The sequence below is a fragment of the Euwallacea similis genome, chromosome 2 (genome assembly GCF_039881205.1).
Source record: "Euwallacea similis isolate ESF13 chromosome 2, ESF131.1, whole genome shotgun sequence".
NCBI lineage: Eukaryota > Metazoa > Arthropoda > Insecta > Coleoptera > Curculionidae > Euwallacea > Euwallacea similis.
Genome location: NC_089610.1, coordinates 6,955,014 through 6,977,883, shown reverse-complemented (window position 1 = coordinate 6,977,883; position 22,870 = coordinate 6,955,014). Strand labels below are relative to the sequence as shown.

General features: G+C 37.4%; 3 protein-coding genes across 4 annotated transcripts; 1 reads left to right on the top strand and 2 right to left on the bottom strand.

Annotated features, from left to right (window-relative positions):
• Positions 1-569: 569 nt before the first annotated feature.
• Positions 570-6,333, bottom strand: LOC136415811 (ATP-dependent DNA helicase Q5-like). 2 transcript variants are annotated; one of them, XM_066400651.1, is made up of 11 exons: positions 5,989-6,333; positions 5,752-5,876; positions 5,534-5,698; positions 5,313-5,486; positions 4,614-5,260; positions 4,318-4,527; positions 4,128-4,266; positions 3,804-4,079; positions 2,457-3,142; positions 1,400-2,028; positions 570-1,340 (listed from the first exon to the last, which is right to left on the bottom strand). In XM_066400651.1, exons 1-11 carry the CDS (start codon positions 6,086-6,088, stop codon positions 1,258-1,260), a joined length of 3,234 nt encoding a protein of 1,077 aa, XP_066256748.1. In that variant the 5' UTR covers positions 6,089-6,333; the 3' UTR covers positions 570-1,257. The 2 variants fall into 2 exon arrangements, with proteins under 2 accessions (XP_066256748.1, XP_066256739.1); XM_066400642.1 differs by having other exon boundaries at positions 1,400-2,031; positions 5,989-6,315.
• Positions 6,334-6,641: 308 nt separating this feature from the next.
• Nup98-96 (nuclear pore complex protein Nup98-96) lies at positions 6,642-15,273 on the top strand. Its single transcript, XM_066405884.1, has 17 exons — positions 6,642-6,866; positions 6,958-7,100; positions 7,157-7,406; positions 7,651-7,803; positions 7,855-8,255; positions 8,311-8,476; positions 9,472-9,591; positions 9,648-9,770; positions 9,829-9,979; positions 10,027-10,252; positions 10,303-10,627; positions 10,927-11,828; positions 11,887-12,116; positions 12,178-12,334; positions 12,391-12,750; positions 12,859-13,115; positions 13,185-15,273. Exons 1-17 carry the CDS (start codon positions 6,818-6,820, stop codon positions 14,239-14,241), a joined length of 5,070 nt encoding a protein of 1,689 aa, XP_066261981.1. The 5' UTR covers positions 6,642-6,817; the 3' UTR covers positions 14,242-15,273.
• A 723-nt stretch (positions 15,274-15,996) lies between these two features.
• Positions 15,997-22,631, bottom strand: LOC136418510 (GILT-like protein 1). Its single transcript, XM_066404595.1, has 5 exons — positions 22,366-22,631; positions 19,196-19,330; positions 17,101-17,234; positions 16,904-17,046; positions 15,997-16,853 (listed from the first exon to the last, which is right to left on the bottom strand). Exons 1-5 carry the CDS (start codon positions 22,471-22,473, stop codon positions 16,603-16,605), a joined length of 771 nt encoding a protein of 256 aa, XP_066260692.1. The 5' UTR covers positions 22,474-22,631; the 3' UTR covers positions 15,997-16,602.
• Between the last annotated feature and the right edge of the window lie 239 nt (positions 22,632-22,870).

Here is a 22,870-nt window from a genome sequence, read left to right as displayed (position 1 = left end):
TTGAGTGAGTATAATCGCGTGATGGTGAAATAGATACCACGTCAATCTGGAGTCTAAGATATCCACCTCGTATGGGTAGGAACCAGTGCTGAGAACTTTTCAATACCTGATAAAAGCAAAGCTCTGGAGATTTTAGTAAAACCGGAACAACCTACCAAGTATATCGCCGTACAAGACATTTCTAACACGAGCATTGAATAAAAGAGCTCAACCCCTGGTGTGGATAAGTAGGCAACGAGTAAGAACTAAACGTAAACGACAATTTACATAAGATACATCCTGCTTTTGACCCACTTGCAGAGAATGAGAACTCTAAAAAATCCATGAAGAAAACACCATATTGCCACTAGTTTGACCTCTTTGGCAACACAGAATAGCTAGACTAGAAAACATAAATAAGACGTCACTTAGATGAGTGATCAGATTCGCGGGAAATCTGAACGTGTCAGGGGACAAGGGACAATACCATAAGCCACAACAGGATAGCTTATATTCAACGGGTCTCAATAGACCGAACGCAGGTCACAGTAGAGAGCTGTTATCAGGCCACCCAATTTAATACAATGCAATTTTAACTTTTTATAATTTATTTAACAAAAGGTGATCAAATGGGAGGTCAACAAATTTCCAAAATAAACAAAATTACGTAATTCTACATACGTACATGGATATAATACATTTCCATAGGGTTTTCTTTACGTTTAGAAATGAATAATGTTGAAAGCTTTGTAGCCTCAATCGCTATTGGAAGTTACTTGATATGGAAAAGTGACTGAAATATCCATTAAACCTGGTAAGAAAACCACGGGATTATTTACAAATACTTGCTTAAATATCTTTCAAATCTGACCAAGACCTCCAATGCCAGGGACATTATATATATCTACTTTCTTATTACCTATTATAAAACTTGTTTTGGCCGCAATACCAAACTTTCCCAGCTCCTAAATGTGAATTTTAAAAAATAAATGGCAGTTCTCTATACACTTTATTCCTGCATGCTTTAATAAAGAAAATTAACCTGCACAAGGATCATCATTTTCCTACAATATACAACAAACTTTATGTACATAATGATAGAAAATACTTGTTTTCAAAGCTGTGTAATATGATGCAAACCTCTCAAAAACACATAACCCACGACTTAGTTTTGCCCTGAATGTTAACTTAATAATTGTGGATTGAAACATATTATATACAGGCTTATAACATAAATAGCCCTACACTGGCAATCTAAAGCATAAAGTCTATTCACTGTTAAATGTAAATGTTAGTTTTAGAGTTAATCTCCAAATTCCTGTTTAGAAACCTCTTGACATAGTCCTTAATTTCATTTTCATCTGAAATTAATATTAGTTCTTTCACATAAATAAATCAGAAATAAAAATAAATAGCTCACCTTTATCCACAAGCCAGTGAGAAATCTTCCTAGCCATAGTTTTGAAGATTTCCCTAGATTCAAATCTTTTGTCCACATAAGCAGGAGTCATCAATTTAACAACCAACAAACCAATTTCTGTTTTCCTTAATTTCCCCTTAGACTTTATACTTCCTTTTATAGCAGCAGCTTCTCCATTTGTGTCAGGCACTTTCTCTGGCTCACTCTGTATTATAACCAACTTAGGACTATCATCTTTATTGCTTGTTGAAGGAGTTGTATTTACAACTTCCTCAGGTACCACAACTGGCTCTGCAGTAGTTTTCTCTACAGTTTCAGCTTCTTCAGACCTATCACCCAACACAGAGATTTCAGTGTGTGTGGATTTATCATAGCCTAAAGTTTCTTCAGGAGGCACCACAAATGAATGTTGAGGAGTACCTCCCCCTTCAGTGACTACACTATCTTCAAGTTCATTTGAATGACCCCCATTAACTTCCTTCAATAAATGACAAAGTGGTTCTGGTAAAGGGTTATGTAATGTCTGTTTAGGTGATGCAAGATGCGATTCATTTATACTAGACTCAGAACTATAACTATCATCAGGTTTTTCTGGCTTTGTTGAGTTGGATTTGCCATTTTCTTGGGTTCTACTGAAAAAATTTATATTAAATCAACTGAAAATCTATCTCACAAGTAAGTTAATAAAAATGTGTGTATGTGTGCAGTAAAATTTCTTTAACGAATCAAGAGAATGTTTTTCATATTTAAAGGAAACTGCTTATAATCAGTTCATAATAAATTTGACAGATCAGAAAAAAAAGACCAAATTGTATAGTCAAGGTTTAAACCTGACCTGAAAGTTAAGCTCCAGATTTAACATGTATTTCATGATTTATCTGTCATAATCTTGAATTTAACATTAGATTAAGTTTAAACTGAAAGATAATTTTTCAATTTTAATTCTTTTGCCTGGAGAAAACAGTTTTTTCCAGATTTTTTAAATCCTTAATTCATACTTTTTTTTCATTCTTGTTAGTTTATGTTGTTTTTAATGGAATTCAAGCAAAACACTTACTGCTCATCTACACTATCCTTCTCCTCACTGCACTTTCTTCTTTTCCTGTCATCATCGAAAGATTTCCTGGTGACTTTGTCAGGGCTACGGGTCCTCTTCTTGTCTCTACTCCTATCTCGCTTCCGCCTATCATTGCTCCTGTCCCTTTTATATCTGTCATGAGACCTATCTCTTCTGTGCCTATCCTCTCTACTTCTATCTCTGTGCCTACTTTTACCCTTATCATCTCTGTATCTATCTTTCCTATTTGACCTCTCTTTACTCAAGTCCTTCTTGCTTGAATGTCTCACATTCTTGTCCTTCTCCTCATCAGACTCTCCAAATAATGACTTAATATTATTAGATTTGCTCATTTTTGTATCTTCACTATTAGGTGAATTACTTTTCAGATCCAACAGTTTTTTGGCAGTTTGAAAGCCCAAACTCAGAGTTTGATTGGTAATTATTGGAGCACAAGCACTGACACTAGGTAGAGGAGTTTCAATGAAATTTGAGACCTGCTCCTCTAAGTGAGCTTTTGCAGTCTTGAAGTCATTCGAGCCTGCCTCCTGCTGCTTTGATTGCTGTTCTTTTTTGATATTCCGAAACAAGTCAGTCAATGTCTCATATTTAGCCGGTTTGGGCTGGAAATTGGAAAGCTTCTCATACACAGTTTTAGTGGTGGAACACTTTTTAATATTAGATATCTGTAAAGAAAAAGTGAAACTCAAGATGCTGTGGTCCTGGTCTAAAAATAACTAGGTTAAATTTCTGGCGTGCCGTTGGAAACTCCATTTATGATATTGCAGTAAATCGCTGAATTCTTGGTTTTTTAGGTAATTTTGCGAGGTTTATCTAGGACTTTTGCGTGGTTATTGAGAAATTTTAAGTAGAAAATCTTTTGGAAAGTACTGAAAATATCAAAAATGAAAGTTTTTATTAACTTTGACAGCAAAGACAAGACAAGAAAGACAAGTCACAGACTGGTACAGACAGCAACGTCAAATCGCTTTATGAATAGAATACTGAATGCGGATTAATTTATTCAGTATGACGTTTGACCTTTCAATGGGCGTTAGATAAAGTCCTAACCAAAAGTTGCACATTAACAGACAACGTGTTGTGACGTCATGGAAAACCAGACATCAAATTATAGCATTACTAAAATACTTAGATCAAATATAGAGAGGTGATAGACCTTGTCAAATTGAGAGAAATTAAGACATATGTTAGGAAAACAGTGATAAAAATCGAAATGTGTCAACATATGGAACAAATGAGTAAAAAAATTTACCCAATATTTGGGTGCAATAACAGCAAAATCATTTTTTGCAGGTGAATATGCAATAATCATGAGAAGACACTTACCAATTTGGCCAAACCATTCCTGTACATTGTCATTGTTGTTGTGGACCCAAAAACCTCATATTCCAAGCCAACACTACAATCCTCTATATCTTTCTTGTCCATAGTCTGACTTGCTGCACATTCAGTATAATTTGCATACAGAGTATCCAGTATTTTAGACAAATATTGCTCCCTAATGGCCAAAGTAAGCCCCTTTACTTTACTTGAGGAAGCAGCAGCTGCTTGGACTCTTGCATGTTTTGAAAAGAGTTTGTCAATCGTTGCTACAGACACCTCCTGAAAGGGTTTCTTTTAGTTCTTTGTTAGTTTTATAGAGAGAATTACCTGAGGATTTCTCCTCAGGGCCAATTGTTTTTGAATGAAAGTAGTTGCTTCCTTTTTAGCTTGTTGTTCCCTCTCAAAAGCTCTGTGTCCTCCGCTGTCACTATCACTGTCATATTCACCTCTCCTTTCTCTTGTTGCACTAAAAATTTTACATATACTCTACTGATGATTTCTATCTTTTTTAACTTACTCAGACACTCCTTTCCTCCCCTCCCCATACAAATCATCATAATCTATTTCATTATAAGAACTAACATGTGTATGATACTGTACACTTTTAACCAGAAACATTTCAACCATTGCCTTAACAGCTTTTTTATCTTTACACCAATCGCAGTTTTTGTTACATTTTGGTGGAAGTTCTCCAAAGTGATTGGAGAATAAGACGTGCCTGCATTCTCTACAATAATTTGAATTTAATGAAAATAATGCATGGCTCAAAACATCAAAATTATAGAATATTTGAACAGACAATAATGAACCTACGATGGATTTTCAAAATATTCCACCACCTTCTTAAACCCCTTGGCTGCAATCTCAACTTTTAATTTCTTTTCAGGCCTTCCACATGCCTTTCCTAAATCCTGAGTCAAATGGAACTCAACTGCCTTTGAATCTGCCCTATTATAATATACGCGACACCAAGAAGGTTTACCATCCCTTCCAGCCCTTCCAGTTTCTTGATAAAATGAGGCTGGGTCTTTGGGAACTCCCCAATGAACTACAAATCTCACTGATGCCTTATCAACCCCCATTCCAAAGCTGATTGTTGCACATATAATTGGGACATCTCCTCTTTGCCACATTTCCTGAAACTCTAGTCTTTCGTTGTTTTTTAACCCTGCATGGTAGCAAAGGCTTTTAATCTTCATGGAGTTTAATTTTGAAGCTAAAACTTCAGTTTGTTCTCTTGTGCGACAATAGATTATACCACATGATTTTTGAGAGTTAGGGAGGTCTTTTTCTTTTTCAAATTCTAAGCAATTCTCAATGAAACCTTTCAGGTGTTTAAAGGGGTCTTCCAGAATATTTGGGAAAAATACATCATAAAATAAATTGCTGCGAAAGCAAGAAGTCTTAAATATTTTGTGGTCATCTGCAAGTCTTAAGCTTTGGATGATATCATTAGTTACCTGTAGGAAATTTGATTAAATAACAATCTTTATTAGCAAGTAAACATTTTACATGTTTTCCTGCAGTGGCAGTAAGAGCAATGCAAGGTACACTGCAATTTTCCCTTAAATTCCCAAGTTTTAAGTAATCAGGTCTAAAATCATGGCCCCATTCACTAACACAATGTGCCTCATCCACCACAATAAAAGCAACTTTATTAAATTTGCACAAGTTGTCAAATAATTCCTGAAATTTGCTTTGGAACTTTGTGAATAAAATCATTGCAATTTCACCTTAAATGTTGTAGTAGCAGCTTGCTCAGGGGTAATATACAACAGCCTTGTATTGGGTGAAGTTGATTTTAAATCTGCAATTAGCCTCTCTCTTTCTGCTTTTGATATTTTGGAATTTAAAGAGGCAGCTCGAATTTTTAAAGACAATAAAGTATCAACTTGGTCCTATGGAAAGTCTCACACATAAAAGCTACTGTGGTTTGTACCTACTTACATACCTTTATTAATGCAAGCAATGGAGAAAATACTAAGGTAATCATATTATCATATAACACGGCAGGCAACTGATAGCAAAGAGACTTTCCTGATCCTGTAGGCATTGAAACATACACATCATGTTTCCCTAAAAGTGGGTATTTTCAATCTTTATTTCTGTGTTATAGCAATAAAAAAAATTGAGTAAGGAACAATGACAGCCCACACACTACAAATTTTGAATTGAGAAAGTTATTTACTCTGGCAAATTGCAATAACAGCTTCTTGTTGCAATTTTGACTTAAAAGTGTCGAACTTAAAGTGCTTTTGCAAGCCTTTGAATATCCTAGGTGTATCCATAGTTTATGATGACTTGGATCAATGGGTACGAAATTGGTTTGCAGGTTTGATATTCTGGCAATTATCGCTTTAGTGACAAAGGAAAAATCATTGTACAAACGCTGCTTCCCGTTCCAGTTGTATTATACATTCACGAAATACTTCCACAGAAATTGTAGCAAAACAAATTCTCAAGAAAACAAGTGGTTATTTGTTTAGGATAAATTTTAAAAATACACACATTGAGGCACAATTATGAAAATAATCATGCAGATTTTGAAAAATAATTAAATACCGAAATAAGAATAGATAACGAAAAACTGGCGGAGATTTCTTTTGAGTTTGACATTTTTAGGTTATGTTGCCAACCGACGGCTCTGATGATAAAAGCAACAATCTTAAATATTTCTCACAAGATGTGTCTTCTTCTTTTACGCTGTTATAGAAAAGGACAGTACGCATTGTGCTATCAAGCAAAACGACGTTTAGTACAATTTTTGACATTTATCGCGCTTGCGTCCACATGCTGATAATGATGCATAGGAGCCGTAAAAAATAAATCCAACATTGTGCAAGCGCAGTCATTTTGTTTCAATCGAAATATTCCCCGTTTTCCAGCGAATTTTTCTGATTAAAGCACTCAAATAATCACACACTTAACTATATTTACCATTTCATAATCAGTGCCATTGTTTAATGGTTTACTTACTTTGTTAAAGCGTTGTGAACTCTCCAGGCCTAGTTCACAAAATGTTTGGAAAACCCACCTTTGGGTCCCCGGCACCCAGTACCTCATTTGGTAAGTATTTATAATCAGTAATCTTTTAAAACTAAGTCGTCATTTTGTGATATATATACAACACGTATTTATAATTTACACTTCACTTTAGGGGGCACAAGCCTCTTTGGCCAAACAGCCTCTACTGGAGGGGGACTATTTAACACCTCCACTACCTTTGGACAACAAAACAAACCAACCTCATTTGGTTTCGGTGCTGCCCCTCAAAGTAACACATTTCTCAGTACCCAACAGGTAATAAAGATCCCTCATTTACAAATTGAAATTTAAGCATTTTTGAATTAATATAGCCACAGTCCTCAAGTATATTTAACACCTCGGGAAATTCGAACTTGTTTGGTGGTGCTACCGCATTTGGTGGCCAACAAACAACAGGCACTACAGTCAAGTTTGTGCCTTTTACGGGCACTGATACTATGTTGAAAAATGGAACTGCTCAAGGCATCAGCACCAAACATCATAGTATTACTTGCATGAAGGAGTATGAAGGAAAGTCTTTTGAGGAGTTACGGACAGAAGATTATCAGGCTAACAGAAAAGGTAAGCAAAACTTTACCTATCACAGTACATAAGGTGTTTCAGTTTTAACCTACATCTTTCTCCAGCTTTTAAAAGCTTTAAGATCCTTTATTATTCTCTCTGAGACTATATGATCCCTACTTAATTTCTGTCAACAAGCTGAATATTGGTATAAATTCAACCATATTAAGATTTAATTTTATTTAACTCCTTCCCATAGGAATTAAAAAAATGCTTATTTGGAATTTAATTTTTGGTTCACTAGGACCCCAAGCAGGATCTACTGGATTTGGAGCTCCTGCCTTTGGAGCTGGCACTTCAGCCACCCCTTCTTTATTTAGCCAAACTGATGCTAACAAATCAGCTTTTGGTCAAACCTCTGCCTTTGGCCAAACTCTTGGACAAACTCCTGCATTTGGTACGGATCTCATCCTCTCTTAGAAGCAATAATTTTATTTCCACCTTCCAGGCCAACAAACCACAGGCTTTGGCACTTCAGCATTTGGAGCGCCCACTTCAACTGCACCACTATTTGGGCAAACAGACGCTAATAAACAATCGGCATTTGGTCAGTCAACTTTCGGCCAAACTTCAGCTTTTGGGCAAACTTCTACTGGAGCATTTGGAATGGGAGCCCAGCAGAATACAACTGGAAGTCCATTTGGAAAACCAGCATTCGGAACTGCAACCAATAGTGCAGGGTTTGGGTTTGGGGCTGCCACCTCACAAAATGCAAACCCATTTGGATCTTCACCAGCTAATAAACCATTTGGGACTGGTTTGCAAAACCCAGCGCAGCCTTTGCTTTTTGGGAATACAACTTCTCAACCAAGCACTGGATTTGGTACTGGGTTGTTCTCCAACACTCAGGTGAGACTAAATTTACAGATTTCTGATATGTTAATATTTTTTTTTGTAATTTCAGAACACTACTGGGGGTTTATTTAATAAGCCAGCACAGCCGACAGCCGGTTTTGGGGCCACTCCACAGACAACTGGATTCTCCTTTAATACTCCAGCTTCTACTCAATCAAGCCTTTTCAATAACGCCTCAAAGCCTTTGTTTGGAGGAGCTACTAGTACTGCTCCAGGTAAGATTTGTTTTCACAGTTTAAAGTTAATAAATTAGGCTCTTTCATGCTTTAGTGAAACGTGAATTTTGAAGTGTTTGTATGAGAGTCTTGTGGCATTCATGATTTTTCACATATATTCACAACTTGTCTTACATATAATCATCTCAAGGAATGTTAGAAAACAGCCATATTCAATTATAAACCTGCTGAAAGCCTCTCCCGTGATGTGAAGCTTAAAAGAAACTGGATAAAACAATGAGAATCTGACTGAATGGTACCTTCTTTCCAGACGGTGACCCCAATTCCAACAAAATTGCACCCTTAAGAAAGGTGGATTTGGACTGTTCCAAATGCAAGCATTTAAATGCTAATGAAGAGCTATTGAGACGTTTAAGTTTGCAGAAAAGATTATTAGATTTAGAGGAAAGAAAGCTAAAGCTTGATGAAAGGAAAATGGATTTACATGAGAAATTGCTGAATTTGAGTATTTCGGAAAAGAGGGACGATGTGGAGGTTGAAAAGCGGCATTGCGAAATTGCACTATTGGAAGAACGGGTTATGAGCAGGCTCGTTTACCATTTCAGCACGTTATCCATTGACCGTTTAATGGAAAGACTTCGGCTGTTATAAGGGTTATCGGTTTCTTTGGATTAATTCATGGATTTCTAAGCCACATAGTATTTTTGTTAAGTTAATTTTTAATATCCTTTGCTAAAAATATTTAATTTTGTTTTCAATTTTTAGGATTTAATGTTATCATAAAGTAATTTATTAATCACAATAAACAAACATTAAGATACTTTTTGAGCTATTTTAGTATTTTTTTGTCTCTGGAGGATGGCTTAAATAAAGAAGGGAGCGATCGTATGTTTACCCCGCTTGATTTAAGGTCAACTTGTGTCTCCTCCATAGGCAAAGTTTAACCAAAAACGTAATTTTTAATTACTTAATTTTCCCACGTTTCTCATTCTCAATAAAAGCACACGACCAATTAATCTTAAACATTTTTGCAGCATTTGGGTCCACTAACACTTTCGGAAGTACCAACACTGGATTCGGTAGCACTTTTGGCAAACCTGCGGCCCCCGCTTTCGGACAAACACAAGCGCCTGGAATTGGCACTTTTTCTTCAGGTAATAATACAAAATTTCGTAATTTATAAAATAACAAAGATATTTTTTTCTCAAAGGATTTGGGGCCACCAACACTTTTGGCACTGGTGCAACTACAGGTTTTAACAGCACTTTTGGCAAACCCGCTGCTCCCGCTTTCGGGCAAACTCAAATGTCCGGACTTGGGACTTTCAATTCTGGTAAAATCTTGTCTGTTCAATGTTAGGCTGTTTTGAGAGGTTTTTTTATGGCGTTTAGGCAACACCACTTCAACGGGATTATTTGGAAATCAAAACCAAGCCAAACCTGGTGGTCTTTTTGGTGGTACTACCGGTCTATTTGGTGGCGGAACATTGCCCTTCCAGCAAAGTACATTTGGGCTCCCTCAACCCGCGCAGCAACAAACTTCGTAAGTTTGAATGATTAAAATTGCATTTCCACCAAGTTTTTTTTAAGGCTTTTAGCACAACCTGAACAGAATTCCAACAATCTAGCCCTTTTAACCTCGGACCCTTTCGGGGATGCTCCGCATTTGGCCGGCTTGGAACCCAAATTAAAATCGAGCACTGCTGGCGTTTCCACCACCGATCCTAAAGAGTTAAAATCGCTGTTAGATGCTTCCAAAAAAGTCGATTTGACTCACAAATCCAAGCTTAAGGTCACTCCTCTGAAGAGCGCTAGAGTAGGTCTACATATTGCTCAATCTAGCCATGTTAAAGTATTAATTTTCAGGATAGTCTATTTGATTCAATTCCTAAAATGTCAGATACCAAATTACCATTAGCAAATTACCAAAAACCAAGTGTGAGAAGGCTGGTTTTGAAACCCCGTTCGAGCACTGAAACTGTGCTTGGTTCGAGTTCCAACAATATTTTGGATATTTTAACAAGCGAAGATAAGGAGAATAGGAACTCTGAAAGTGCAGGCACAACAGGGAGAGGGAATCCTTTGAAACTGAATTTTGATGCTAGTGTGAACAATGACAGTTTGCTGAATAATTCTGTGGAGACTCAGACATTTAATGTGTTGCATTCTACTGGAAAAGATCAATTACCAGGTAAAGAATTTAAAGGTCATGGGGTGAATTTTTAGAAGTAATATAAGAAGACCAACATTTATAGATAATTTTTAAAATGTTTGCACGAATACAAGTTAGGTTAAAAAAGAGTACGCAGTGAATAAGTCAATGACAACGAGTCAATTTCTTGAGAAATTTTGGGGTCATTATTTATCTCTATTTTTCAATATTTTTGAACACACAAACATGTCTAAGTTAGATATAATTTTTCTTGTCTTTTCTGCTTTTTTGGTACTCCAACTGTATTAATTAATGGTCTTGAACCGTACTTCTTTCAGAACATAGTCTGCGCGATTCTCCACCTCCACCATCAGACGATGAGGACGAAGTAATCAACAACAACCAAGCAGGCGGCGATGCCTCTAGAAACCACCCCGCCAATATAATCTGTACAAGACCTGAATACTACACCCTACCAAGTTTAGATGAACTAACCCCTGATGAGGATGGAAAGTGCATCGTCAGAGGCTTCACTGTTGGTCGAAAAGGATATGGAAACGTTTACTTTCCCGAAGAAATCGATGTAGCGGGTTTAAATCTGGATGAACTTGTGCATTTTTGCTATCGAGAAATAAATATATATCCTGATGAATCTACAAAACCGCCTGTTGGAGAGGGCTTGAATAGACGGGCACAGATCACTTTGGATAACGTGTTTCCGAGACGTGTGGGATCGAATACGTTGATCAAAGACATAGTTGATCTGATACAGATGAATTTTGCTGAAAAATTACGAAAAGTAACTGAGAAAAAGAATGCTCGCTTTGTAGACTATCGTCCAGAAACTGGAAGTTGGGTTTTCAAGGTGGATCATTTTTCCAAATACGGGTTTAACGATAGTGATGAGGAGAGTGATCAGAACGGAGGTGGAGTCCCTAAAAAAGCTCCTGCGAAGCCCAAGGGCGAGGTACAACCCCCCAAATCTGCGCCAACTAAAGAAAGTTTAGAAGCAGACCGAGAAGTGATTTCAAGGGAATCTACTGAGTTGCATGATGCCTCCTCAAGGCTGTTTGGTTTGGATAAGGATATTTTGGTGAACCCTGAGCAACAGCAGGAAAATGACGTTTTGCATCACAGTATGATGATGGATGATCCTTCTGAGGATGAGTACTCCATGCTGCCAGACATTGATATGCACTTTAAATCTTATCCTAAGAACGTTAACGTTTCGAATATTCAAGTTAGTATCGAATAGGTTTTTCATTGTTTTTTTTTTTAATTTGGTTTCCGAATTTTAGTACATGAAAATGGCCCTATTTGATGATGATCGATCTTCAGAGGGCGCCCAAAGTCACTCTTCAATTTTAAAACAGTACCTCGATATACCTGAAATAGATGATATTCGAAAATTGCCTTCTTTATCTGAAGAAATTGCCCCTAGAAGACGGATTTTAGTAAGACCTAAAATTTGGAAGGTTTTAAATAACTATCAACTGCCTAAGGCTACTTCTGCAGTGTTGCCCAGCAGGTATACAATTTGTTTTATTTATAGTTTTCTTATGTTGTGTCATGTTTTTTTCTGTGTTAAGATGCTGTGTGGACGTGGGCATGTTCAAGGGAAAATCCTTTAAACCAGGCTGGTCGAAAGGTTTCAACTTTTTCTCATTAGAAAACGACGAACGAGAATTCAACAACGAATTGCTGTTTAAAACCATCGACACCACCCCAGCTTTTGACCCATTAAAGGTTCTATATGCTTTTACCGCCCTTTAATTAGCTATTTCAACTAAATTATTATTCAGGATATCCTAATAGACTGTCTAAAGGAAGTCCTGAAATATTCGTCCTTCGAATTGAGCGCTGCAAAAATACCAACATTCGAGATATTGAAATCCGACTGGTATCTTAAAAGATTGACGACAATATTTACAAAATTGGCTAGAGGATATAGCAGTGCCCAGACCAATTATTTATGTAGCATTTGGACCTTATGCACAGCCCTGTGGGGGCCTGGTGAGAAATCTATAACACACAGGAGATATTTGATGTCAGAGTGGCTTAAAGACACATGCGTTAACGACAGTTTAATGCTGAAAAGTGGACCTTCTGAGGGTGTAAATGAGGCTACCCGGAGTATATTTGATCATTTAAGCGTCTTCAAAGTAAGTTGCCCCCCGCCATTAACCGCATCAAATTAAAACAGAACTTTTTACATTGAAAATTTTAAGACTTTTTTTCATTTAAGTAAGTGTCTCTCCCAATTTTCTCAGGTGTTTGATGCTGCAAATTTAGCCATGGACTTAAAGTTACCAAATCTATCTCTTCTTTTGTCTCAATTGAGCCTCGGAAACACCACCAAGGCATTTATGCAGGAGCAAATCGAGATTTGGTACAAATCAATGGCGACAAGGCACATTTCTGTCGAATTTAAGCGACTTTATTTACTATTGGCCGGAATTCCTGCAAAAGAGGGGATTAATATCTTCGAGGATGTTGACTGGAAAAGAGCGTTCGGAATGCATTTGTGGTAAATAATTGAAAAGAATAACCCCAAGCACTTACTCTTTTATGTTATTTTCAATGACGACTATTTTAGGTACATTTGCCCAAATGGAGCACCAATCGAAACCGCCATAGAATTTTACGAAAAAGCTTTTAAAGAATCTCTTTACGCCCAAAAACCCAACCCTCCATATGTAAAAAGCATCCCAGAAGAAGGCCCTTTTGACATCATGTACCACATTATGCAGCTCTACAAATCGAGAGTTCACAGATTAAGCAGCACTCTCGATCCTGCAACTCACACAGATGATCCTGTGGATTACAGACTCAGTTGGCTTTTACTACAATTGTTTTTGTCCCTGGACGTGGGTGTCCTGGAACAGTCTGAAATGAACAAGTTTTGTACGAGTTTTTCCACGCAATTGGAACATTTAGGCCTCTGGGAATGGGCAATTTTCGTTTTGCTATACTTAAAAGATGATTTAATTAAGAGCAGTCTGATTATGGGGATTTTAGATCGGAATTTAAGTGTAGACTTTGGAGATATTGGTGAAAACTCTGAGGAAATAATGGATTTGTTGGTGAATAGTATGAATATTCCGCCTGAGTGGATTCACACCGTAAAAGGACACAAGGCTATGTCCTTAGGCAAACATTTTGAGGCATTTAATCATTTTTCGTTAGCAGAGGAATATGTCACAGCTAATGATATATTCATTAACAATTTACTCCCAGGATTATTTATCAACGAGCAGTATGATGTCATAAGGAACCTGAGCGACAAACTCAGTCCTGGCAGTAAGGACATCCTGCACTGGCGCAACGGAGCCGGGTTAATTCTAGATTATCTAGACTTATTGGAGCAATCAATAACGATGGAAAATCTCGTTAAATTGCAGATGAAGTTGGGTTCTTTGGGAGAACGAATTGTTAATTTCCCGCAGAGAACCGAGCAGCAAAAAGTGTGCGTGGCAGAGCTGTCCAAAAGATGTTCCTCGCTCTATCGGGAGCTTTGTAATAAGTCTCAATCGGATAGAGTGAAAGATTCCTATGCCCGATTTATCGAAACTCTGATCATGCCCCCAGATTTCAATATGACCGACGGGATGTATTTAATACATGATTTTTGTAATGCTAGGATTGTTTCGTGATACGGTAAGTGAATATTTGTTGAGTGAAGGTGAAAATAGCGATTTATGGTGGATGTATGAACGGTCGAAGTTGAGTAATACTTCAAGTAGAACTTTAGCTTTCTGCATAAATTAAATCTAGGCTAGAAAGCAGGGTTTTGTCTGTTACATTTCGTTTTAGCGAATTTAGGACACGTTATTTTAGATTGAAACAACCATTTTTTCACTGCGTTAAATTCTATTAAACTGAAATTTAAAAAGGTCCTTTTTATCACTGAATATATATTTATCATAGAAAAGTGATGTGGCTAAACGCTCGAATGCGTCCTTGATAACTCGGCTGTAAATACCTCTTGCTTTGCTCATCAGCTGGAAGCAAGAATTTTATTTACTTTGGCGTGCAATCGAATGATAATGATTCAATATAAACGACGAAATCGTAAACACATGGGCTTTTTAAGGTCTATCTTTTATGGATCTGATCATTTTCTATGGTAAATATGTTCGGAGCTTTTTACCTGTTAAAAAAAAATCATACGTTTACACGTTAAGATCATCAAAATGTACATTCATTTTCTACACTTTTGCGTGATTTAAAAAGAACTAAGTACTTTTTCCCGTGTTTGAACTGAATTTATCGTTTCCTGTTTTCTTCCACAACTAAGGCAATTTTGTGTTTCACTTAAGGAGTTTCCGAGATAAAAAAAAAAGTCAAGTTATTCTGATTCTGAGATCGACACAACCGTGTGTCTTCAATCCATTAAACCGGATATTATCTCATGGATTATGAGTCATTCTTTCAGTGTGCTTCCAAAATGCCTTCAGTTGATTTAATAGGAATTGAAAATAAATATAACAAATATTACTGTTTTAATTTAAATGCTGTCTAGTTACAAAGGTTAATTAAGTTAAAAATTAGTATTGTCAAAGTTTTAAATAAAAAAAATCCAAGAGGCTTGAGATATTTATATGCAGTATAAATGATCTACTTTTTTAATGATTATTACGCCTTTTTATTTGAAATAAATGTTGTTTTAGCCAAGAAAATTCGTATTTATAGCCTGTTAATTGGACTGTAATTTTGACTAAAAGTTAAGCTTATTCGAAATTTCATCGGAACCTTTGGCAGGGATAATTAGCCCTTTAGAGTACACTATGCTTAAGATTTTCTTTAAGTTTTCGCTCGCCAAATTTCCGAGATTTAAGGCAGACTGGAAAAAGCAGTAAGAAACTATTTCTACCGAATATTTTCATTTTGCATCAATAAGAGGTGTAAGAAGCACTTTAAATATTTTTCCCTTCACTATTTCAGACAAAAGAATCGTACAAATCATTCGCTTATACAGCAATGCAGCTAGATTTGTCTGAGTTTTATTGTTTTAACAAATTCATATAGTTATGCCTCTACTAAAGCAATGCACGTAAACTAAATAATATGTAGACTGACTATTTCAATAGTAAAGGGTGTCAAATATAATAGGTTACAGCATATGTTAGTTTAGCAAGGTCTTCGTAAGGTCTCCAGGCAAATTAAAATTAAAAGAACCAAGAAGCCTCCCAAAATGGTTCAAAATGCACTTTTGCAAGTCGTTTGCCCACTTGCAAAGACTACTTAAACTGGTTACTGCTACAACATACTTTTTATAACTTATATTTGCACTGCAAATTTCCAGCATTTTGAAAAAAATACCTTAGGAATTTTTTGACTTCATCAATTTAGCCAAAAAAATCTTTCAAATTCATCGTCAAACTGAAGAGGTTAAGGCTGTTTTAAAATTAAGAAAATATTCTTTATTTTTCATTCGTTAACAATGTCCGGAAAACATGAAACAAAAATACATCTTAAATATTTTTTTTTTTTAATAAAAAGGACTTCTATAAATTACAATAATGTAAGTCATTCCTATATGCCATTTATAAATTTGTGTACGCATGTATGAGAGTAAAGTTTATGGCCGGATTATCGGGCACTGAAATGAAACTTAACTTACATAATACGGTTCCTATAAGCAGCAACTCTAACTGTATTTGTACGCACATTAACGTGTAAATATAATAATTTGTGGTGACAGATTTGTCTAAACATAGCAGAGATTTTTCAGCCGCCTTTTTGTCTAGATAAATGGCAATATTAAAGGTACTTGGGTGATTGGTACATGTAAAACTATGCGAAAATCCATATGGCAACATTATTAATGTTGATTCGGGGACTTCTTAACGGCTCGAACGGTCTGAAACCATAAGTACAATAAACCTACATTTCATTACATACATTTATCACAACTGCGCAGCTTGCAAAAAATAGTATATTTCACCAGATAAAAAGTGAGTAAGAAAGAAATAACACACTCCGATTCAGTAGGTACAAAGTCTGGTCAAAGATTAATTAAAGAATTTGGCGAAGACACTGGCGATTATTAAAGACGCCAAAGAAATGCTCAAAGTGGCTGCGCCATTGCATTCACTAGGTTTATCTTTGGTGATGTACTGGCACAGAGACTTAACAAAATTGGTTTGAGCCAAGGCGTTATCATCAGCTTTAAATTGTCCATTGAAGACAATTGTAGGGACGGATTTTAAGGGGTTCGAGACCTCGTTGGTTTGAGTACCCAGGTTGGCCAAATAGTTGGATCCTGCAGTAAGAACCATCAGTAATGTATTTTGACTGAAACCTGAACTTTACCATCAGAATGAGCTGCACAATTCTCGATCAGATTCAAGTTATTGACGTGATTGATTTCTGCGCAGTCCTTAGTGGGAAAAGTGGCGTTGTCCCCTTTCTTTTCAGTCTTGTCCATCAGGCAATTGATGAATCCAACAGCAACCCTACAGAAAAGCCCATAATAACTCCTTTGCATTGAAAATTACCCAAATTCGCACTTATTAAATCCGAATCCTTCGGTGGGCTTTCCTTGATCGATAAGCTTGAGGGCACAGGCCTGGATCTTATTGCCCTCACACTCCTTCGGTCCATGATGACAATCGAATTCGTACTCGTTTGTTTTGAATTCCATCTGAAAGAGACTTTTTTTATTCAGAATGAAAAACCTTAAGCTTAAACGTTTTCTGTTTGTTTGCCCCATTAAGATTTCCCCGTTAATGGATCTTCGCTATTGCAAATTGGAAACCGTAGCATGTGACACTCTTAAAGACTTTTAATTAGCATATGGCCAACGATGAACAGGTTCTAGTCGCAAAATGCGTTATTTACTGCAGAATTATTGTGTGTTTAGAAAGGCAGCGAACTTGAGACTCCAGCGTAGGTGGAACCTTAATGGCAATTGCTCTTTGTCTGCATTAATCATATCCTCGTTAACGTGACACGTCGGTCCATTTTCTATAGCTTTCTTAGAATAATAACGCTACTGATAAGAACTTGCCCAGTCTGGGAAAGAGCACACGAATTTGCAGTTAAACCTGTTTGGCAACAGCAATAATCAAGACTGCATTGGTGTATAAGTAATTATTTTGGATGTGGAGCATTAGGTGACTAACAGGGCCGGCCTTGGCGAGTCTGGCGCCCTGGGCGAAACTTTTAATAACCTCCCCCCTACCCCCAAGAAAAACTGCCGCCAAGGAAGGTCCACCGCCCTGGGTCATCGCCCAACCTGCCCTCCCCCCATAAGGCCGATATGGGTGACTAAAGGAAGGCTAGGAAATATTTGGGAGTTTTATTACTGCTGGTGTTGGATGCGCCTACTAGTATATACACGAGTATGTCTACCTATATGCTATTTGTGCCAGTTTTTGGTGCCCAAAATATATGTCCAGAACAAACTTTTCACACCTTAATCATTGTCGTGTTCGTTGAAAAGCGGTACATCTTCGAGATAAACGTAGGCAGCATGCCGTCGGGCAACTTTCCTGCTTCTTGTGTATGTGGGGTTGCCTACATCAGGTACAATATTGACTAGGTTTACATAGGTATATTGATGGCAGGTTCATAATATTTAATCATATACCGTGTGTGCTATGGGAAAAAATCGAATTTGGAGGACTTGAAGGGAATCTTTTTGACCGTGATGAGTGGCAAAATTCACAAAATTGTGTTAGATACAGAGTGTTCTATATTAAAAAAAATAGTTTTAGCGTCTCCAACATGACGAAATTTTTGAAAATCAATAAATATATTCATAGGAACGTGTATTAAGGGATTATTGCTTATAATCTATAAGTTTATAATAGTCAAAACCCTCCAGGGTGTCCCATGAAAAAATCTTATTTTCAGTATTTAAAGAGAATCTTCGCAAGAACTCCATTTAAAAATCGCGCTCATGGTATTACTCGAAACTAAATGAGGTGGGTATAGGGATATCTGTAGGTAAATTATCCTTAATGAGTATTGTAACATCATGCTTCACTCTACCAATTACGAGTGTAATCAGGTCAGTACGTATTGTCCATTGCACAATAGATTGGCCGGGACGTATTGTTTTTGAGTCTTCGGTTGGTACCAGCGAGCCATTGCCAGAAAATTCCTTCAATGAAAGTTGAATTTAGTTCCTTGGAGTTTAAATACTCAATTCTGATCTTTCCCTCAAGAAACAATGGTAATTTAACTGTTATAGTATCAAGAAAAATAGCACATGTGGGGTGTTCTATAAAAAAAAGTAGAGTTTTAGCACGTTCGACGTAGCGAAAATAATAATTTTCCATGGTTTAAAGAGACTCCTCGTAGTAACTAATAGCCTTTTGAATGATTTTATTCGGTTTCTAATGCAGGAATGCAACCCAGAAAGCAGAAACCCTTTTTATTGTTTTATTGTAGCTTCAGAACTGACGTGTTTAAATCAATTGCATCACTATCATTGTACAATTTTAACGAGATTTCGATTATATTGAAATTGCTACGCTGTTCGTTTCCTTCGATTTCTATCGTCAGCAACTTTGAACCTCAATTATGAAAAACGTAACGTATTAATTCCGGCAAAATACCCACAGCCGCATCTATTTTTAAACCCAAAGGAAGACTTACTTTTGTCTTGCCATATGGCACCAAGGTCAAGTTGACGAAGTTTGAGAGATTGCCTTGCAGCGAAGGATACAGTTGTTGAGTGAAGAATTTCCTGGAGTCTGGACAAAGGGACTCGTAGTAGATATTTACAGCCACCTAAAAAAAAAAAATATTTACAAGGTGTTCACTTCTGAGGCTCAACCATGGGGGTCTCGGTAAACGTAAAAGATTTGAGGTGAGTTAAATTATTTTAATAAAACAAGATTGCGCAATTTGGAATTTAAGAATGTGCCATTTAAAAATTCGAAAAATTCATGACTTTCGGAGGTATTTGAAAAAAACCAAATTTTGCAGAAACGTTTTTATTTTTCCCTCAGCTTATTTGACGATGTAATTCAAAAATATCGACACTTCAACGTTCCAAATTTTCCTCTTCCTCAACGTGCCGATGTCATATTTGAAATCCGACGTTTCAGTTTCCGGCAACCATCATCAACCTCGTTTTCTCTCATGAGCACCATCTTGGAGTTTCACATTTTTGAATTTGTTTTTTTTTCTGATTACGATGATGCATCACATGTTCGGGGTCGGTCTTTGCGGTTGGGTGAAAATATCAAAAATCCTGTTTCTGCAAAGAGTGCCTGGGGAATGATTTTTTAAAACGAATTTCTCACCTTCGCACCGCGATACAAAACTGAACCTTAACATGTGATACTTCGTTGTAATCAGAAAAAAATAAATTAATAAATCTGAAAATCAAAGATGGGGCCCACAAGAGAAAACAAGGTTTATGAGGGTTGCCGCAAATCGAAACGTCGTCCTCCAAACATGACATCGGCACGTTGTAGAAGAGGGAAAATTGCAACGGTGAAGCGTCAATCATTTTGAATTCCCTCGTCAAATAAACTGAGCAAGAAATAATAAAGTGTTTTCCAAAATTTCACTTTCTTCTGAATATCTCCGAAAGTCATAAAAATTTGAAAAAATTTTATGGCCGAGGAAGGTAGATTTTCTTGAGCTCCCATCGCGCAACTTTGCCTCGATTTTACCGACCTCACATCTCTCACGGTTACCGAAATTCTCGCGGTTGAAGACTCGGGAATAACAATGCGCATATCTCACTAACAATGAAAATCGCCATATATAGACACAATTTCTGTAGGCAATACCGCAGTCTCTTCCAATAAAAATCCGCAATTAATAATCGTGATAATCCCACTGCTATCTAAAAAATTCCAGAGGAATCTTCAGCCAGATCACAAGGCTCATTAAACCCATGATAGGAGCGCGTGTTAACATTGAGTTTATCGCAACGTTTTATTTTACAACCTTTTAAGTGTATGTGTTCAAGAATGTCATTGTGATCGCCCAACCGTAATTGGGAAATAACAATAATTCCACGTACAAGAATAAGGTCACTCGCCATTTTTCTGATGTTAACAGTCAAAGCGGAAGGGTGTGACACATCTGTGCCACCGCCATGACCCCACTCGTGGATAATGACGCGCATAACTCACGAGCAGCGAAAAGGGCCGTGTGTAGGTATAGTTTGTTTCTTTAAGAAGCTCGTTTCAGTCCGTGGTCTTTGCGGATTTCTCTACGAATTAGCGGGTCTTTGCATGGGCTATTTCGCGCGACGGCACAAGACCTGGAAGGTGTTATATTGTCGGTTGAGCACGACGTATCCTCATTTAACTGCGTGTCGTTTTATTATTATAGAGGGACAATTTGAAATCCCCCTGAGAACGCATAAGACGTATATATTATTTATTGAATTTGCATAGAATGCAAACGATTTCTTGTTATTTACAGCGAAATCCCATTAAATCTGGGACGAAAATAACGGAGATTACAGGATTCCGTTTATTGCTTACAAAACTCTATTGATCCTGCCACTACAACCTTCAAGACCGTTAAGACTGAGGTATTCCGATTATCTTCCTTATTGGTTTGCGGTCAGCTTGTAGCCGCTTTTTGAGTAGGATTTTAGGCGCTTTTGGTCAGATTTGACGCCGCAATGGCGATTTTATAAATCGTAAGCAGTAAGTGCGCAAATCTTCGCTAGTTAATGCACAATCGGTTTGTTTTGCTGCGGTCGCAGCTTTATGGGCCGTTCGGTGAATGGTCGGTGCGATTTGATCGAAACCGAAACAATGCCGATACATGTTGGTTGTCTAAATAATTAAAAAAGTAAAATATGCGAGAGCTCGTGCGTTGTGGCTAATGAAAATAGCCTGAGTGGCCATTAGGAAGTGGGTGTGTCCCCATGCTTCTAAATCCGAACTGGAGATAATTAGTTACATCACGTGCCTGCTCCAACAAACACCTATTAACCTTTCTAAATTGACCTTTATATTCTATTGGGATGTTTCGAATTCTGAGCATTCACTAGCGAACTCAAAATTATGTAAAAAAAAGCGCGATTACATCTAAACGTGGAATTGGCTAATTATTTCGCACCTTACTGCGCGGCCCCGCAATACAGGAAATTGCTGTTTTAAGCAATTTCATGGGCGAGTGTGAAAGAGAAATTTGCGGAAAATTCTAAACTTTTAGGGTCCAATATTCGACCTTCAGCGGCGATTTATCTTCGTTTAGGAAGCACGCGCTTTCCGATAAGGTCAGGCCTAATCGAGGGTCGCAAAACGCATAATAAGGCGAAAAAAGCCTTCACAGTTGCAACCTGACCTGCTAATTAACACCGAGTCGTAGATGAACCGCGACCATTTTGCGCTTATTATTCATGTTTAGTATTTTACGGTTGAGGTATCGGTGCGCTCGTCATCAAAATGGGTTTCCATTAAGCGCACAAAAAACTGACCCATCGAAGGATTTTCATCAAAATTTTAGAAAATGATGTTCCTCCTCATTGCACCAAAACGCCCGACTGATTTACGCCTTCGTCCAATCTACTGCTTCACAACACAAGTCACATTCACCTTTACCCAGCACCACCAAGTAGCTTTGTATGGTAATTTTTATGACCCCACGGAATGACCAAATTTACATATTTGCTTCCACAAACATCCGCTTTCGAAGGCCTTAATTATGTCCTCGACTCCAGATTTGTCCTCCACGAATCGATTTTCATGCCCGCTCAGGCACAAACCCTCTGGCATTCACACGAATAATTCAATTCAGGGCACCATGTCAAGACTTTCTCTCTCGAGCGTGCTAAAATAGAGACTCACCCTATGGTTTTCGTGGTTCATATGCCCCGAATGCTGGTGCTCGTCGTGCTGGGCCGCCACCACAAGGAGGGCTAAGGAGAACACGTAGAAAACTTTAGAAATAGACATTTTAGACGCGAATATGCGACTCGCGAACTGGACGATTGATTATGAAGGAGACCTGTGTCCAGGCGATGGAGAACGATGAACACTGACTAAGGATTAACGAAGAGCGTTTGGTAACGGTAAACTTAACAGGCGAGCTAATGCGGACGGACTGTGAAGAGCGGTGGGAAGCGCAAGTATTTGTCGAAAAGGTGGAAGCCAGTGGCCAAAAGGTTGAATCGGTTTATTGTTGTGATTTATTGGTGGTCTCAATAAACATTTTTTTGCCCATATTAAACGAATTTTATCGATGGAAAGTATACTTATTGAGGCCTACAAATTGCCTCGAATTAGTATATTTAATATTTTTTCGGATTTTTGGCTTGTCAAATTTCCGACTTTCAAATCAAACTGGAAAGAG

Excerpts from the sequence above, each read along its gene's own strand:
- LOC136415811 (XM_066400642.1), bottom strand. The coding sequence starts at position 6,088 with ATGGATACACCTAGGATATTCAAAGGCTTGCAAAAGCACTTTAAGTTC. Across the intron at positions 5,699-5,751 it reads CATTGCTTGCATTAATAAAG|GACCAAGTTGATACTTTATT; the intron begins GTATGTAAGTAG and ends GACTTTCCATAG. Across the intron at positions 4,528-4,613 it reads GAATATTTTGAAAATCCATC|AGAATGCAGGCACGTCTTAT; the intron begins GTAGGTTCATTA and ends AAATTATTGTAG.
- Nup98-96 (XM_066405884.1), top strand. The coding sequence starts at position 6,818 with ATGTTTGGAAAACCCACCTTTGGGTCCCCGGCACCCAGTACCTCATTT. Across the intron at positions 8,477-9,471 it reads AGCTACTAGTACTGCTCCAG|CATTTGGGTCCACTAACACT; the intron begins GTAAGATTTGTT and ends ACATTTTTGCAG. Across the intron at positions 11,829-11,886 it reads TTAACGTTTCGAATATTCAA|TACATGAAAATGGCCCTATT; the intron begins GTTAGTATCGAA and ends TCCGAATTTTAG.
- LOC136418510 (XM_066404595.1), bottom strand. The coding sequence starts at position 22,473 with ATGTCTATTTCTAAAGTTTTCTACGTGTTCTCCTTAGCCCTCCTTGTG. Across the intron at positions 17,235-19,195 it reads TGCCATATGGCAAGACAAAA|ATGGAATTCAAAACAAACGA; the intron begins GTAAGTCTTCCT and ends AGTCTCTTTCAG. Across the intron at positions 16,854-16,903 it reads TTGTGCAGCTCATTCTGATG|GATCCAACTATTTGGCCAAC; the intron begins GTAAAGTTCAGG and ends TTCTTACTGCAG.